At 39.9% G+C, this 15849-nt stretch overlaps 1 protein-coding gene across 2 annotated transcripts in view; it reads right to left on the reverse strand.

Moving 5' to 3' along the window:
* The window catches only part of deptor (DEP domain containing MTOR-interacting protein), a 42775-nt gene that overhangs the window by 13977 nt on the left and 12949 nt on the right, over window positions 1–15849 (reverse strand). For both annotated transcript variants that reach the window (XM_086310888.1, XM_086310887.1), the window contains exon 5: window positions 10937–11115. In XM_086310888.1, coding sequence (XP_086167014.1) covers window positions 10937–11115 — 179 coding nt within the window. The remainder of the gene's footprint in view (window positions 1–10936; window positions 11116–15849) is intronic.

The following is a 15849-nucleotide window of genomic DNA, read 5'->3' on the forward strand; positions in this document are numbered from 1 at the left end:
CTAATCACAAATAGCTGGAAGAAAATAAAAATCCATCCCAAACAAGAGCTTAAAGGTCTCGGAAGGTTAAAATATAAAGTAAGTTGTAAGAAGAAAGTCTAAATGCGCAGGTGTCCACTAGTGCATGTTATGTTATTACAATAATCATTACATAATGAGCCTTCTCATAGTCATTTCTCATTTATAGGTATCATGCATTTTTATGAGCAACACACATTTGGCTCGTGGCCATGTCATGCATCAATTTTGTGGTTTCTGTCAGCTCAACAAAGTCCCTTTATTGTGTTTTTTAAAAGTAAAAAGCCTGTACTGTGCTTTACACTCCTCTTCACAGACTGACGTGAAATGCTGGTTTTTCTTCTGTAATCTGATTTATCATGTAAAGCCTCACCCCTGGTGATGACAGCTGGCTCCTGGCTCATTGCCTGTTGCACAGTGATATATCAGCCCTGCTCTGTTTAATTTAAGCATTACCTGGAACTCTGTCATCTGCTTATTCTGCCTGTCTGTACCTCATTCAGAAGCACAGTGTAGGAAAACATTTTCCCCAGCGCGCCACACTAAGCACACTGACCAAACACAGGCTTTGGGCCAAACACAAAGTAGATCCATCCAGACCAACCATACATCGTACAGATGAATGTGACTACGGACCACAACAGAAAAGAACAGAAATCTGGCTGGTTTACTCTCCACCCCCTTTATAATGTGTTTTTCATGGGAACTCGGGGTGTGTACGAGTAAGCTATTTATAACTTTACTGCAACACAGTGTTGTTAACAACATACACAGTCCACATATTATTTCTGTAATACTAGAGCACTTATTTTTGCAAGGGGGATGGCAGTGCCGTGTCTCTGTGACGGAGCAAATGAAGTTTTCTATCACCTTAAATAAGTGACGTAACAAGGCTGCTGTTTGTGTTTTTGTGTGTGTGTGTGCATGCGTATGTGTGGAGTAACACCACTTTCCAAGTCCCTCGAGATGCTTAGTTTTGCAGCAGTCCTTGAGAGATGGAAACTAGGAAGTGAACAAGAGAAAGAGGGGCCAGATGGACCTACTCTGTGACGACAGGCATTCAGGCTGAAGAGAAGCAGTAGTGTGGAGCAGGGAAATTATTTTACTGCTATTGCTAAATAATTGTCATCATTACCATTGCATTAATAATATAATCTGGAGTTTATATTGCATTCAGGGGTTGAACAGTGTGTCTTTCAGAAAGGCTAAAAGTAACAGGACAGGAAACAGGCTTGGAGAGTTTTGCAGAAGTGGAAGTTATTTTGAGCCGCAGGCTAAGACGAGGCTTTAACAATGTAACAGATAGCTTTAAGAAGGCCTTAAGCAGTTATGACTATTTTATACACAATGCATATCTGTGCTTATTAAAGAGTTGGAGCTCGGTCAATTAATTGGGGGTCGGAAGCTTTGTTCGGCGCGATGTTCGGACAATCTATTGTGCAAGTGACTTGGAGCCATAGAAGAAATTGCAATACATGCTTACAAAACACTTATATATCAGATCATTTTATATTAAGGTTTTAGTAGAGGTTCTTGGTTAAAACATTTATTTAGTAGAAGACATACACATAGTCTCAGTGAGCCTCTGTCCTGGTGAAAGGTCAGAAGTGCAACAGGTAAATTGAGAAAGAGCATTTGAGGACGAGACACAGACAGTAGGTGAAGAGGTGACACAAAGAGCATGTGAGGTCAACACATACACACACATTAGTTAGATTTATTTAGAGGAGAGATTAGTCATGTCTCGGCAAGAAAGAGGAACAATTCACTTTAAGACAAGAACGGAAAGTACCAGCCATGAAAATAGAAGATGATCTTCTGGGTGAAAAGTCATTGTAGTGTTGATCTGATCTATGTATAAAATGTATCTGTGACGCATGAAGGGGCGTCAGTAAATCAAACCCTGATGCTATAAAATATCTGTTCATGCTTTGATTAAGTCGAGGACTACTGGCTGTCTGCGTACAGAGTGTCTTCCCACACGTGTGTTCATTAAAATCATTGTTTGACCAAGACCTTCTGGACCATGGGTGGTTTGTACTCTCCCTCCTCAATTTTGAACCTTAACATTTGGGGGCTTCGTCCGGTGGTTGAGGAGGGAGGATTGGAGGTTTAGATGGAGAAATTTGGTCTTAGGTGGTCTGACGGGCAGACATGAATTCCAGTGGTCGAAGTGAGTGGGCATAAGCCGGCTTATCCAAAAGGTAAGGCACTACCTGTTGAATTATTTCCAAAGTGTGCCAAATTGGACATGATAAAATTTAAGTCTACTCACTGAAGTTACTGGTGGATGTCTGTTTTGATTTTGATGAAAAATCTCATGAGTTGAAGCAGTTAGAGTTCTGCTAAGAAGAAATGAAAGCAGTAAAGTCTGCTAAAGCAGTTAGAGTCTGCCAGGAAAAGTTTAAATACTGGGTTGAAGTCCCAAAGAAATTGAGTTAGAGTCTCAAGTAGTTTGGTAGGGAATTGGTTATTGTGTTGGTTAGAGTCCAAATTTGGTCATAAGAGTGGACCTGAGCGGTCATTTTGTGAGTTGGAGTCTCCATTGACCACTAGGTTGCACCTGCCTCAGTTATACACTTTGTTGGGTGTTTTACTGTTGTTTCAAAGTATTATAAATTATCTTAGAACGGAACCGTGGGGGTTCTAGGAAGCGCAGAGCCCGGAGGTTATGCTCCCTCCTTGTCGTGGACGCGCGACATTGACCTGTCGGCGAACAGGGTTAGTTCAGTTTGGCTTAACTGTGGGGTACAGGGCATCCTGGAATGAAGCTAGGAGTTAGAGTCTCCTTACCGTTTGGAACGGTACCTGCGCTTTTTTGGTCAGCAGAAGTTGGACTTTGGGCGTGTAACTTTAACTTAAAACTTCAGGGTAAGCCTTGGCTGGGAAACGCCAAAAATAGAGCTTCAGGCAAAGTTTGGGTTGGTTGACGCTTTTAAATTGTGTTAGGGACTTTAGAGATGAGGCCAGAAACTGTTGGACAGATACTGGTTAATTGGTCGCAAAAAACTCAGGGAGTTCATCCGCTGGGCGGTTATTTTAAATTTGTCGAAATTGGGTAGGCGCTAAAGCTGACAGATCTGACAGTGGTTGTAAATATAAGACGTCGTTGTAATATAGAATAAGAAAATTTGGTGTGAGAGATCTCTGTGTGTCGAGTCAGTAATGCACTGACTGCCTGCTGCTATTTTTAGATGTGTGTGTGTGAGTGTGAAAATGCAAATTAGTAAGCAGTGAACTGTTTAGGCCACAGTTGGTTTTACAAATACTGCTGCAAACATGGTTGAGTGTGTGTTTCAAATGCCATTTATGTTTATTAGAGGGTTATAAATAAAGTTTTGAGTTGCCGTAGTGGATGTATAGTAATCGACTGAGTTTGGATGCAGATATATAAATATATTGAGTGCACTGTATATATTTAAGACTAACACATTACTTGCAGTAGTAACTTTTCTCCAGCATTAGTTGCTGGTGTGGTTTATTTTTTCAATTTCTTGTGTGTGCGGTGAGAATTAATAGGGGTTTCAATTTTTCGTTTGTTTGTTTTTGACTTGCTCTTTTTGATTATGACAAGCATGTCTAAAATACTCTTAGGGAAGTGTGTTTTGAGTTATATTCCTCAACTCTGGTCACAGTTTAAGTGTGAATGCGGTGACTAGAAGGTTTTAAATGATGAATAAAGGTGTGAGAGGTATTTCTTTGGTGATGTAAAGTAGGATGTTTTAAAGTTTGAAAGTGTTTTAATTTGAGAGAGGCATGAGTGATGTTATAAGAGTTTGAGTTTCTTTTTCTTTCAGTTTAAAAACACATAAGTACATACACTTGGTACACCTGTTTACTCTTTGACTTTATTAAAACAGACGGTGTATTTGAGTTTGAATTTCAGTAATTGTATGTTGATATGGTAATTTAGTTTTATGTTAGGTGAAGGAGATGTCCATCTCTGCGTCTTGCAGGATTGAAAGTGAAAGTTGAAGGTTGTGATGTGAATGCTGTGAGTACTCGATTTGAATGATTCTGTGTGAGGTGTACAAAACACTAAATAATAATAACACTATGAAAGTTGATAGTAGAGTGAGTGCAAGGTGGTGTGTGAACAGAGGAAGTCTGAGAGAGAAGTGTGTGCGTAGGCAAAATGCAGAGTGTGTGCGTGAAATAAGGGTGTATTGTTTTTACATCAAGGTTTAGTAGAACTAAAGTAGAACGTCACAAACAAACAAAAGAAGGTAAAATGAAGAGAGAAAATAACTGACAATTACATTAATGAATAGAAAACACACATACACAAAGTGCCATATGTGAAATTATTCTAGGAAGGAATCAGAAGTGAGATAGTTTAATATAAGATGCAATGAAGGAAGCAGCTTATACTCCTTTAATTTCCAGAGCCAGTGTGTTCCCTCCCCTGCCCACTTGGGCCCCGTATCAGGCGAGTATGGAAGGCTGGATAGCCCATGACGGGTAAGATCCCACCTCGAAACCCTGGGACAACCTAAGGCAGGCACAGCCACGATTACTCGGCCTCACTCAGTCCCGGTGAGCTCAGACTCACGGGTGAGATGAAGTGAAGAAGACGGGACCTCAAGGGTAAAGCCGCTGGGCTGAGGCAGAGGGGGTAAGTGGCAAGTGGAGCCCTACCTTCTGGCTGAGGACAAGGAATGCTGCTATTTAAGGTAGGAAATCAGAATTTGGGTTAGTAAATTTGGGAAAGAAACTGACGGCTTAAGTGGAGAATTATGAAGGAGTCTGACACACTGCAAAAGCAAAATATGCAAATTCACACACACAAACAGAAAATGCATTAACCTTATAAAGACAAGACAAGCTCATGGAGTTTAATGCATAGACACTGATTAAACCTGGCTAAGAACACAAACATATGCAATGAAGAACAGCTTGCTATTTTGTATGAATGATACAATGGTGTGAATGTTTAATAAAATACATTTGAGTTTGTAATTGAGGAATAGAAGAAGCCATATGACAAAGGGAGTGAGTTATGTAAACAAAAAGTGATTAAAGTAGTTTTAAAAGAGTGACTTAGGAGTGCTCTCTCGTACTGAGTGATCAAAACCAGTGATCACTGTAGAAAGAAATAAAATAATTTAATAAGGTGGTAATGTTTATACATATGTTTCTGTTGTTACAGCAACTCATTGAGAGATGACTCAGTATGCAAATTAGTTGGAGTGAGTGGTGACGTAGGAGCTTCCTGTGTGTGTGTGACTGAGGAAGTGACTTTCAGGAGAGGAAGCACGGCAGACAAGAGGAGTGCAGATTTGGGTAGGAAATTTATAGTTTAGTGATTATATGATGTCGTAAGGGGTCTTATGCTGAATTTAAGAGCATAAGGGGGTGATTTTTGTGTGCAAATTGAGTGGTTTTAATGAGACTTTCGGTGTATTGAGGTGGTGAAATTATGTGGTGGCAAAATACTTGTGTGTTTAAGGTTGTTGAGGTTGTTGTGGTAATGGGTTGATTCGGTCACTTAGGTTTGGGTTGTTGTTGTTTTTGTTTTTAATAGAGGGAGTTTTAGGAAACATCGACATGTCTAAAATTGGGCCCATTATTTTGTAACAGTGCACTTAAAGAAAACCTGTCAGGTGATTTTGTTTTGTGTTTTGTGAGCTAATAATCAGCTCTCTTTTTCTCATTTTTGTTCTAAGCAGGCCTGCAACAGCGCTGACAAATTCTCGGGGAGAGCAAATATAAGGGGGGCTTTCCAGATTACAATTGGCTGAGGAGAGCTACCTGTGGGGACTGATCAAGGTCGTAAGTCCCTGTAAAAAGGATTTTATGCGAGTCAATCCAGTCCAAAAGCATAAAGAAATATTTTCCTATGGAAAATAAAAAATGACTGAGCTCATTTTGCTGAGGGTGGAGGGTTTAATAATTTAATTGTTTAATAATTTAGGATCATTTCAGGACCTTTTGGGTTTTTGATCATTTGGATATGGTAAAACTGAAACTGTTATTTTTAAGTTAAGGTTAAAGGATTAAAGTGAACTTGTCACGGTTTGCGGGGCAAGCCGTGTGGAGTTGTAGAAAAGGACCCAAAAGGCGGCAGCTCTGGTGCAGGTGAATATTTATTTACAACGGTGGGCACAAAACTGTACTGGTGGAAAAACAAGAAACCGGAAACCTAAACTGGGTAAGCTAATAACACAAACCAGAAACGAGGATGCAGGGAGGTCCGGGGAAATACACAAGAGACGCAGGGAGACCGAGGGGAAACAATACAGACGAACCAGGAACTACAATAACAGAAGACACAACTTAAATACACCCAGAGAACACAGGTGACACTGATAAACATAATGAGACAGGGCAGGAGTGAACACAAAATTACGCATACTGACGAGAGACTGTCAAAGTAAAACAGGAAGTACACAGAGGTTCAGACAGGAGGAGAGAGAGCATGGGGAGAACACAGACATAACAGGCTGGGGGAAACATGGAATAAACACAAAGAGAGACGAGAGCTCATAAATACACAGAGGGGCACAAGGGGGTAAGAGTCACAAAGGGAAAAAACACTTAGGGAACACCACAACAGGACACCTCAGAAAACCTGGCCTAAATAAGGAGCGAAAATACAAGGAACCAAGAATACTGGACCAACATGGCCCAGGACCATGACAGAACTGAATCCTGTTTAGAAGATACAATGCCGGTTTTTCAAAGCTGTGAATAATTCTTAGAGGGAAAATTAGTGAGGGTTGAAGGAGTAGAACAGCTTTGATTTCTTTTTGATTTCTAGAAGTAGTGGTTATAATGTAGGCTTACACATACAGATATTACATAGGAGGTATTTTTAGGATAAAGGGGAGAGCTTATAAATAGAAATGATTTTTATACATATTGCATTTTTTGATATGAGTTATTGAAGTTATTGAAGGATTGCACACGCTTACAGACACAGAGTTAAGAAACACACATGACAGTATTGATTCCAGGCAAAAGGCCTCAAATTCATTTAGCTTTTAACTGAACTTAAAGAAGGACCAAAGAGGAAGGAAAGCATATATTTTGGTTAAGTCTGATAAATTAGAATTAGAAGGTATTGTTACATTAAAGGGAGCAAATGAAATAAAAAGCCTATACCAAAAACGGGTTATAACATAGGAAATGTGAGGTTTTAAAATGAAGTTAGTGTTAACACATAGGAGTTGTTTCAAGGCAGCATTTAGCTATGATGAAATGTATATAGGAGTAATTGCTTATATGCTTAAACTTAATTGATTAAAGTGGTTGTTTTCTTTTGGATCTTTTAGAGTAGAGGAACTTGCAGCAGCGACAATTTGTGCACAGGATGTTGATGATCAGATAAGGGAAAATAGAGCGAGCAACCGGACGTGAAACCAGCGCTTAAAGAATTTTAAAGTGATGAGTAACGTTGAAGAATATACATAAATACAAGTCAATAAGTTAAGAACATAATTAGGATCAGGCTTTTGATTAAAGAGTCCCAGATAGGATAAGTTAGGGAGATGCAGGAAAAGGTGTTTTGTTTCCTTTGCAGAAGATCTCAGCGACCACAGGAGGGGCGAGGATCCTGGAGATCTCGAGGCCTGCTGAACCACCAGAGAGGGACCAGAACACCTCTGGTGTTCCAGAGGTCGAGAGAGGGAGTGTGGAGCAGGGAAATTATTTTACTGCTATTGCTAAATAATTGTCATCATTACCATTGCATTAATAATATAATCTGGAGTTTATATTGCATTCAGGGGTTGAACAGTGTGTCTTTCAGAAAGGCTAAAAGTAACAGGACAGGAAACAGGCTTGGAGAGTTTTGCAGAAGTGGAAGTTATTTTGAGCCGCAGGCTAAGACGAGGCTTTAACAATGTAACAGATAGCTTTAAGAAGGCCTTAAGCAGTTATGACTATTTTATACACAATGCATATCTGTGCTTATTAAAGAGTTGGAGCTCGGTCAATTAATTGGGGGTCGGAAGCTTTGTTCGGCGCGATGTTCGGACAATCTATTGTGCAAGTGACTTGGAGCCATAGAAGGAATTGCAATACATGCTTACAAAACACTTATATATCAGATCATTTTATATTAAGGTTTTAGTAGAGGTTCTTGGTTAAAACATTTATTTAGTAGAAGACATACACATAGTCTCAGTGAGCCTCTGTCCTGGTGAAAGGTCAGAAGTGCAACAGGTGAATTGAGAAAGAGCATTTGAGGACGAGACACAGACAGTAGGTGAAGAGGTGACACAAAGAGCATGTGAGGTCAACACACACACACACATTAGTTAGATTTATTTAGAGGAGAGATTAGTCATGTCTCGGCAAGAAAGAGGAACAATTCACTTTAAGACAAGAACGGAAAGTACCAGCCATGAAAATAGAAGATGATCTTCTGGGTGAAAAGTCATTGTAGTGTTGATCTGATCTATGTATAAAATGTATCTGTGACGCATGAAGGGGCGTCAGTAAATCAAACCCTGATGCTATAAAATATCTGTTCATGCTTTGATTAAGTCGAGGACTACTGGCTGTCTGCGTACAGAGTGTCTTCCCACACGTGTGTTCATTAAAATCATTGTTTGACCAAGACCTTCTGGACCATGGGTGGTTTGTACTCTCCCTCCTCAATTTTGAACCTTAACAGTAGCAAAAGGGAAGAGTTGGTAGGAATAACTTGATAACATATGATAAACCACCTCTCCATCACTCATGTCTTTCCTCTTTCTTTTTCATCTGTAGGTTATCATTGCCTCTCTGTTTAAATCTGTCTGGACTGCAGAACATGGCAACCATGATGTACAGCAGTGGCATTTCAAAAACGTTTTGTTCCGTTTAGCTATCTACAGTCTGGAATCCAGACATGACGACCCCCAACACTGTTGAAGACATATTTTCCTTAATGAAAATACAAAGGTCATGTGATCTCTCTGCAGCAAGCCAAATTAAATCAGACATGAACGGGAACCAGAGAAATTTCATGATGCAGTTATGACCCAGCAGAAACTCATTCAGGGTCCAAATAACCATCATTCAGCAAAATGCCAACCTGTCATGGAAGCCCTGAACAACAAACGCAGAACCAAAGCCCCTGGAAAAATACTGACATCCACAGTGTGTGAGTCAAGCATGTTCAGGAAAATATCAGCGACACCTTAGCAGGTATTAAACGCACAGTTACAACTGGACACGATATGAATGTATATGTCAGTGATTACCCTCCACACAAAATTGTGTCTGCACAAACACAAGTTTTTAAAACATCAAATTTGTTCACATGCAAAAGCACTTTTAAATCAGTTGAAAGCGACCTTTCGGAAAAACTCACCTTGCATTTCTGTTTATGCGCATGTGTTTGTTCCTCATGTCTGGGTTTTCCCCCATTTAGCTCCCACGTTCACCTCCTCGCATTTATTCCATGCCTCTCCTCTCTGTCATGTGCGTTGTCACCCATTGTCACTTCCCTGTTCCCTTGTTAAGTCAGAGTGTCTTAGTCCGCCTTTTTTCCTGTTTTATTTTGACAGTCACGTGGTCTATGTTAAGCGTGTTTAGTGTTGCTTCCCCTGTGGCGTCATGTTCGGTTGTATCAGCTGTGTTTCCCATTTGTTTCCAATTCCCCTGATCACATCCTGTCTGTATATATTGTGTGAGTTTTCCCCCGACCTTTGTCGTCACATCTGCTTTACCCGTGGCTCTCCTGTGTCCCTCCCGTGTTTTCAGGGTTTCTCTAATGCTCAGATTTCTCTAATGTCTTTCCCCCAGTTCAGGCGTTCCTCTGTTTAGTTTGTTTTTTATGTTTCTCCCCGTTGGGTATGTCTGCCTTAATAAACGGCACGCTTCAGTTAATTCCTGTTTTCATTTTTTGTGGTCTGCATTTGGGTCCTCACAAAAAACACACGCCTCGCATGTCAACTGCATTGTTACTTCTTTTACATAAGTTCTTCAGTTATCTGTATGATGTTTTAAACATTTCTTTGCATTGGCTTATACTCATCTCATTGAGGATACTGATGAAGAGAAGAGTGATCTCCAACTGTAAACTGCAAAGTGTGCAAAGGCCAGAAACAACAATCCGCTGCTTGGAATATGGCAATAAATCTCTCCAAGAACTTTGCAAAGGTTCCATATAGCAAAGGACGCACATAGAAAGTGATCCTCAAGCTGAGTGTATTTCAGCACCATGCAAGAAACAAAAGCTTGATTTCCAGCAGGTGACAAAAGCACGAGGTTTCTATGGAAGCAACGCTGTTGCCACAGTATTATGTAGTATGTATTAAGTATTATGTGTTTTTTACCAACTAACAGTACATGAAGTGAAAGAGCTTGTGTTCTCATTAGGAAGAGGACTTTTACTGCTATGTAGGCACATATATAGTTTAATAATATACATTTAACTGGCAATCACATGGGTGAAACTGCATCTCAGACAGTGCAAATTAGCACAAAAGTAATGGAGCAATGCCCCAGTGCAAGTAATTACTTTCTATAAGTAATGTATTGAATTAGAATAAAAATATTTTAAAATACTGTAATGTAAAACATTACTTTTTGGGGGATAAATGACACCAGTGCTACTCATAAGCAGTGAAATGCATTCCCAGTCAGTGTGACACTATAATGTGGGTCAATTCAAAATGGCTAGAAGCCCAAAATGGGCAGTGATGAGTTTTAAGGAGCAAAACTAATAAAGATTTCATATTTTAGGCACCCTTTAGAGACCATATTAACCTAGTTTTTGTTGTTAGGTTTGAGGCCTACTTATGGGTATTGCCTAGAAAGAAACTGTAATTTAGGTTGGCTCTATCTAGACATATCTATGACACTAAAACGGTAAACTGGTAAACCCTTTGCTGACTACCAATTCAACGGGGAGATAAATGATTGTACTGATTAACCAAATAACTGACAGGAGGAAACAAGGCCCTTCCCTTGACTCCATCCTCACCATGCTGGATGATCCCATGTTCAAGAAGCCTCCGCCCCAGCTGTTCAGCCTCCTCCCTGGTTGGCATCTCCCCCTCCTGCAGCAGCCAATCGATGAACTCTGAGGCTACCAGCGTCCGCTCAAACGACTTGCCTTCCTCCTCTCTGGTTTGCAGTAGGTTGTTCTCTGTGTTCATTAATCTATGGAGAAAATTAGAGCGAACAGAGTAATGAAGTTGAGACCGAGGGAAAGGAGTGATAGTGGGGTGCTGCAGAGATGAAACGGCACATTTGGTGCACGTGGTGCACCTGGCACCGACAAATTTATTTAAAGTTACAGTGATTTTACATAAAAGTCTCACCTAGCTGTTGGAAAATAAAGTAAGGTTTTATGGAAGCTACGAGCCTTTGGTTGAGTGAAAAGTAAACTTTCTTCAGAGGTAGTTCCCTGTGGAGAAAACCTTATAAACCAGCAACTCTGGTCATTCCTTCACTCTCTAATCTTCACTTTCAAAATGCACAAAGCCTGTGCTGTAGCTGTCTCCAGATTAGCACATGAGCAGTGTGCATAAATTCAAGCCATTCCTTAAACCTCATATATCAAACCTACACGATTACAAAGTAAGTACACTGAGGCAAACCTTCTGGATAAGCTTCACTGATAAATGGAGGGTTGTTTTTTGGAATCAGCTGAGTTGAATGTAAAGGCACAAGATTTAATATAGTTTCCACAAAAACACAAAAAACAAAACAAGGATTGCATTAAACAGGTGTTGTAGTCTGTTCTGAGTGGCACCCGGTGACAGACTCAAACAAAAACAGGCATGTGCACGCCTGTAAGGAGCAGAACTGTCGACTCGTTCGCTATCCCACTTTCTCAAAACCACATTCACACCTGTCACTCACACGCAAGCACTCACCAGCCTATACACTTAAGCAATGCCATCAAAGAGCTGTGCAAGTTACAGGGGGCTTTCTGCCATCTGCATGTCAAAACATATGCTTAAAATGAAATACAGCCTCAAAGATGTATTTTCTACGCTGTTGGTCCTGTTCTGCTGGCACAAAACGTATTCCCACATTCAGTTTTAGTGGCTTATCAATCATTCACTGAGCGGTTAATATCACAGCCTGGACTGTGTATTACACACAGATATCATGCATGAATGAATCAGCAGTTTGGAGATTTGTATAAATAATCATAATATTCAAAGAACTTATTCAAAGAAGTAATAATTTCAACATCAGATGCATCCAAAAGCTTTGGGTGATTTGGCTCCAGACTAAGAATCAGCTACTAACTTAACATTTGATCCAAGCAGGACAGAAGAACTAGTGATGGGATAATCTTTAAAGCTATATTAATTTAACTATGGAGGAGACAGTTTCCGTAAGTCCCTACCGGATCAGCGATTCAGTGATGAGATTAAACCCGAATCTGGAGATGACAGACATATTAACGAGAGCTCCTCTGGGCTTTTTTTCCCTTTTTTTTTGTAGAGTTAGAAGAGAAGATGTCACTCCCATGTCTGTGTAGTAACTATTAACTATTTCCAAAGAAACCATCAGATTAGTTTGGCTTAACCAAAGCCAAAAAGCTGTTCAAACCTCTACAGACAAGTGTGCAACTATACTCAGCCAGGAAATTGGCAACATAACCCAAATGCAAAAAGGCACTGGTATAATATGTAAGTTAATGAGCTTTAAACATACTGACAGGTTAAGTGTGTCTCTGTTTCTTGCCTTTATTCTAAGCTAGGCTATGCACTCTATTGCTATCATTGGAGAGTGGCCTTCTCATCTAATTCTCAGAGAAGAGCAACTATGCCAATACATTTCCTGCCATGCATTTATTTATTCGCTTTTTGTATAGGCAATCCACAGTATATCATTAATCAGTATATGTAGTAAGCAAGTTTTACCTGGCACAGACAAACCTCCTACTCTTTCAACATCTCGATGGAGACAAATTAATATTTGATTGGAAAGCTTTAGCGACAAAACCATTATTCTCCTGACAGAACAGGTTCTGTGCTAAGTAACACAAATAGAGAGACTAATGAAAGAAATGAAAGTAAATGGAAAACTAAATGAAATCCAACTCAGCTGCAGGATGTGAAAAGCCGCCTCTATAAAAAAAGCACATTCATGCTCTCACTGTGGTTCATTAAACTTTGACTGACATCCACAGAAAACCGAAACTAGTCAAGAGAAGAACTATGACGTCACTGAGTTGCTCACAGGGACATAGTGTTATCCTCAAATTTCAACCTTTGGGTTGAGTGAAATATAGAACAAGTGCAAGCCCAGTGTTGCTCAAGTCTTTAGTCATTTAAGGTCACTGGCTGGTTTAGATGCAGAATTTTGAAGGATTGGTGGCTTTACTGGAATAAACTGCTATGGCTCACATTAGCAGCAAACATCATAACATGCTGTTAAAAGAAATGGACACAATGTTCCACAAGATCTGTTTACACAATGCAATTTAATCCATTTTAACAGGTAAAGTCAACAGATCGTGTTATGCTACCTCCAAGGGACAGGCTCAGTGAAGTGAACTCTGAACTTTGAATAGTAACCACTTAAGTAATAGAAAGGACTATGACGCTTTGCATACACATATAAATGGATCATGGAAGCATTAAGTGGAACAAGAGGAGTTGCCACGACCCTGATATGAACTCAGAGTGTCTGTTCAGTCAGTTTACCTAACTCCGAGTGACAAACACTGAGACTTGGCATTTCCCTGCTTTTAAATTTAGTCTTTCATATGGGTGGGGTAGTGATGACTCTATGGCCAAAGAATAGCTTTTAAAGGATGCAACACTAATGGTTATGTAAGATGGACATGGTGAAGTGGTTTGCACTTCTGTCTCCCACAAGAACCTAACTGGTTTGAATGTATCTTTGTGTGACGGGCATCCTGAAGTCCAAAGGCGTGCTGATTACTGGCCTTCTAAACTGGCTGTAGGTGCAAACAAGAGAGTGAGTGGTGGTCTGCACCTATGATGGGCCGATGACCTGTCCAAGGTTTAGCTCTTCTTAGGGTTTCTAAGAGAAATATAAAGAGAGAATATCTTGTTCTTGTACTTTTAGATTTAACAGCAGCATTTGACATAACTGATCACAGTATTTTGATTGGCAGGTTAAGGTCTTAAGTGAGCATCTCTGGATCATCTCTAGAACGGTTTTCTTCTTACCTCAGATTTTTATCAGTTGCTGCTGACATGTTTATGTTCTCATCTGCCACTTTGTCATGTGGTGTAAACCCAAGGTGCAGCTCTGTTTGCACTACAACCACTTAAGACACATCTTGCGTCTCATATAATTGTTATGCAGATGATATCCAGTTGTATACTTCTTTCTCTCTAACAAATGTTGCAAAAATATCTGTCATTCAAGACTGTATTGATGCTATAAATAACTGGGTGACAGCTAAGTGTCTTTCACCTACACTGGGAAGACTGGTTCTCTTTTGTGTTCCTGACAGCTTTGTTCCCATTGTGATCAACAACCTTGTGTATTTATGAATAAAATGACTGAACCTATGGTGAACATTTGATGATGTACATTTGACTAGGCTCTTCATTTTGATAAACATTAATAGCCTTGTGTGTGACTGCCTCAGTCGAATGGTGTCTAAATCAGAATTAGAAATGATTATTCATGGCTCTGTTTCCTCACAATTGGACTATTTTAGTACACTGGCCTCAGTAAGTCATCTTTGAATCACCTACAGATGGTCCAAAATGTGGCTGTGAGGGTACTTAGTAGGTCCTCTAAGTTGTCTCATTTGAAACCAGTTTGAGATTTAGGTGATCACGTTCAGAGCTTTGGATGGTCAAATGCCTGCTTACATTACCAAACTCTTTCTCCCAAATATAAGGTGCAGGTCCCTGAGGTCTTCTGACCAAAACCTGTTGGTGGTTCCTTGTTACAGACTGAAAACTAAAAGAGACTGTGCATTCGAGGTTGCAACTTCTAAACTATGAATGCTCTTCCACTGAGATCTGTGGACTCAACTTTCAAAGAGCAGCTCAAGACTTAATTTGTATAGACTTGCTTTTAACTAGTGGATATTGCTGTAGTTTATTATTAGTTTTGGGGTTTTTTTATTTCCTCTTTTTATGAAGCACTTTGTGATCCTTATCTTGAAAGATGCTATGAATTATTTTACTTACTTTACCCACCTGCCATCTTATCATGAGTCACGCTATCACAGAATATGAATGGGATTGCAGCAGTGAGGGGTGGTTTTTGGCTGAGCTGCAGGATACCAGGTGGGGCAGATTAATTCAGGGAGCAGTGCCAGGTGGAATGATTGGCTCACCTGCTATAAGTTGCTGATCAACTTCTCTCTTTTATGTATTAGCGTGCAAGGGCTGAATGGGGCAGTTGCACTTTTCTCCACTGGGCATGCTCACACAAGTGGACCTTGTGGAGTTTATGCAGTTATGGCTACTTACAGCTTAATAAACTAAATGCATGCACTTCCTTTACACAGACTGTGTAGCAAACACATTATGTGAATGACACCCTGCAGTGCCAAAAAAAACCTTGTCATATCAAATAACCTTTACTTCTACAGTCCTAATCTCAGGCTCTTAAATGAAGGATTAGTTTAACACCTTTACTATGACATAAGTTCACTTTTGCAATGCTGTACTCCAATCTTTTTTTTTGCCTCCATCCTAAAAAGTTTGATTCCTTTTTTGATGAATCTTCCTCTTTTAATCACTTATTATTACGACTTCCTACTGAAACAAAACAAGATTTTCCACCACTGGAAATGTCACATCTCCTCGCAAACATAAAGCAGTGACCACACTCACAGCTATAACTTGTTATGTTAAGGAATTAAAGGTTGTGTGTCTCTGACAGGGAAAAAAACAAAATATAGGTTAAGCATGATGGATGTCTGGAATGCGGAAAAAT

This window comes from Aulonocara sp. 'chitande type north' Nkhata Bay, linkage group LG11 (assembly GCF_057382095.1).
Source record: "Aulonocara sp. 'chitande type north' Nkhata Bay isolate Kocher_YH1m ecotype deep benthic linkage group LG11, A_spYH_male_GT1.1, whole genome shotgun sequence".
NCBI classification, from domain to species: Eukaryota; Metazoa; Chordata; class Actinopteri; order Cichliformes; family Cichlidae; genus Aulonocara; species Aulonocara sp. 'chitande type north' Nkhata Bay.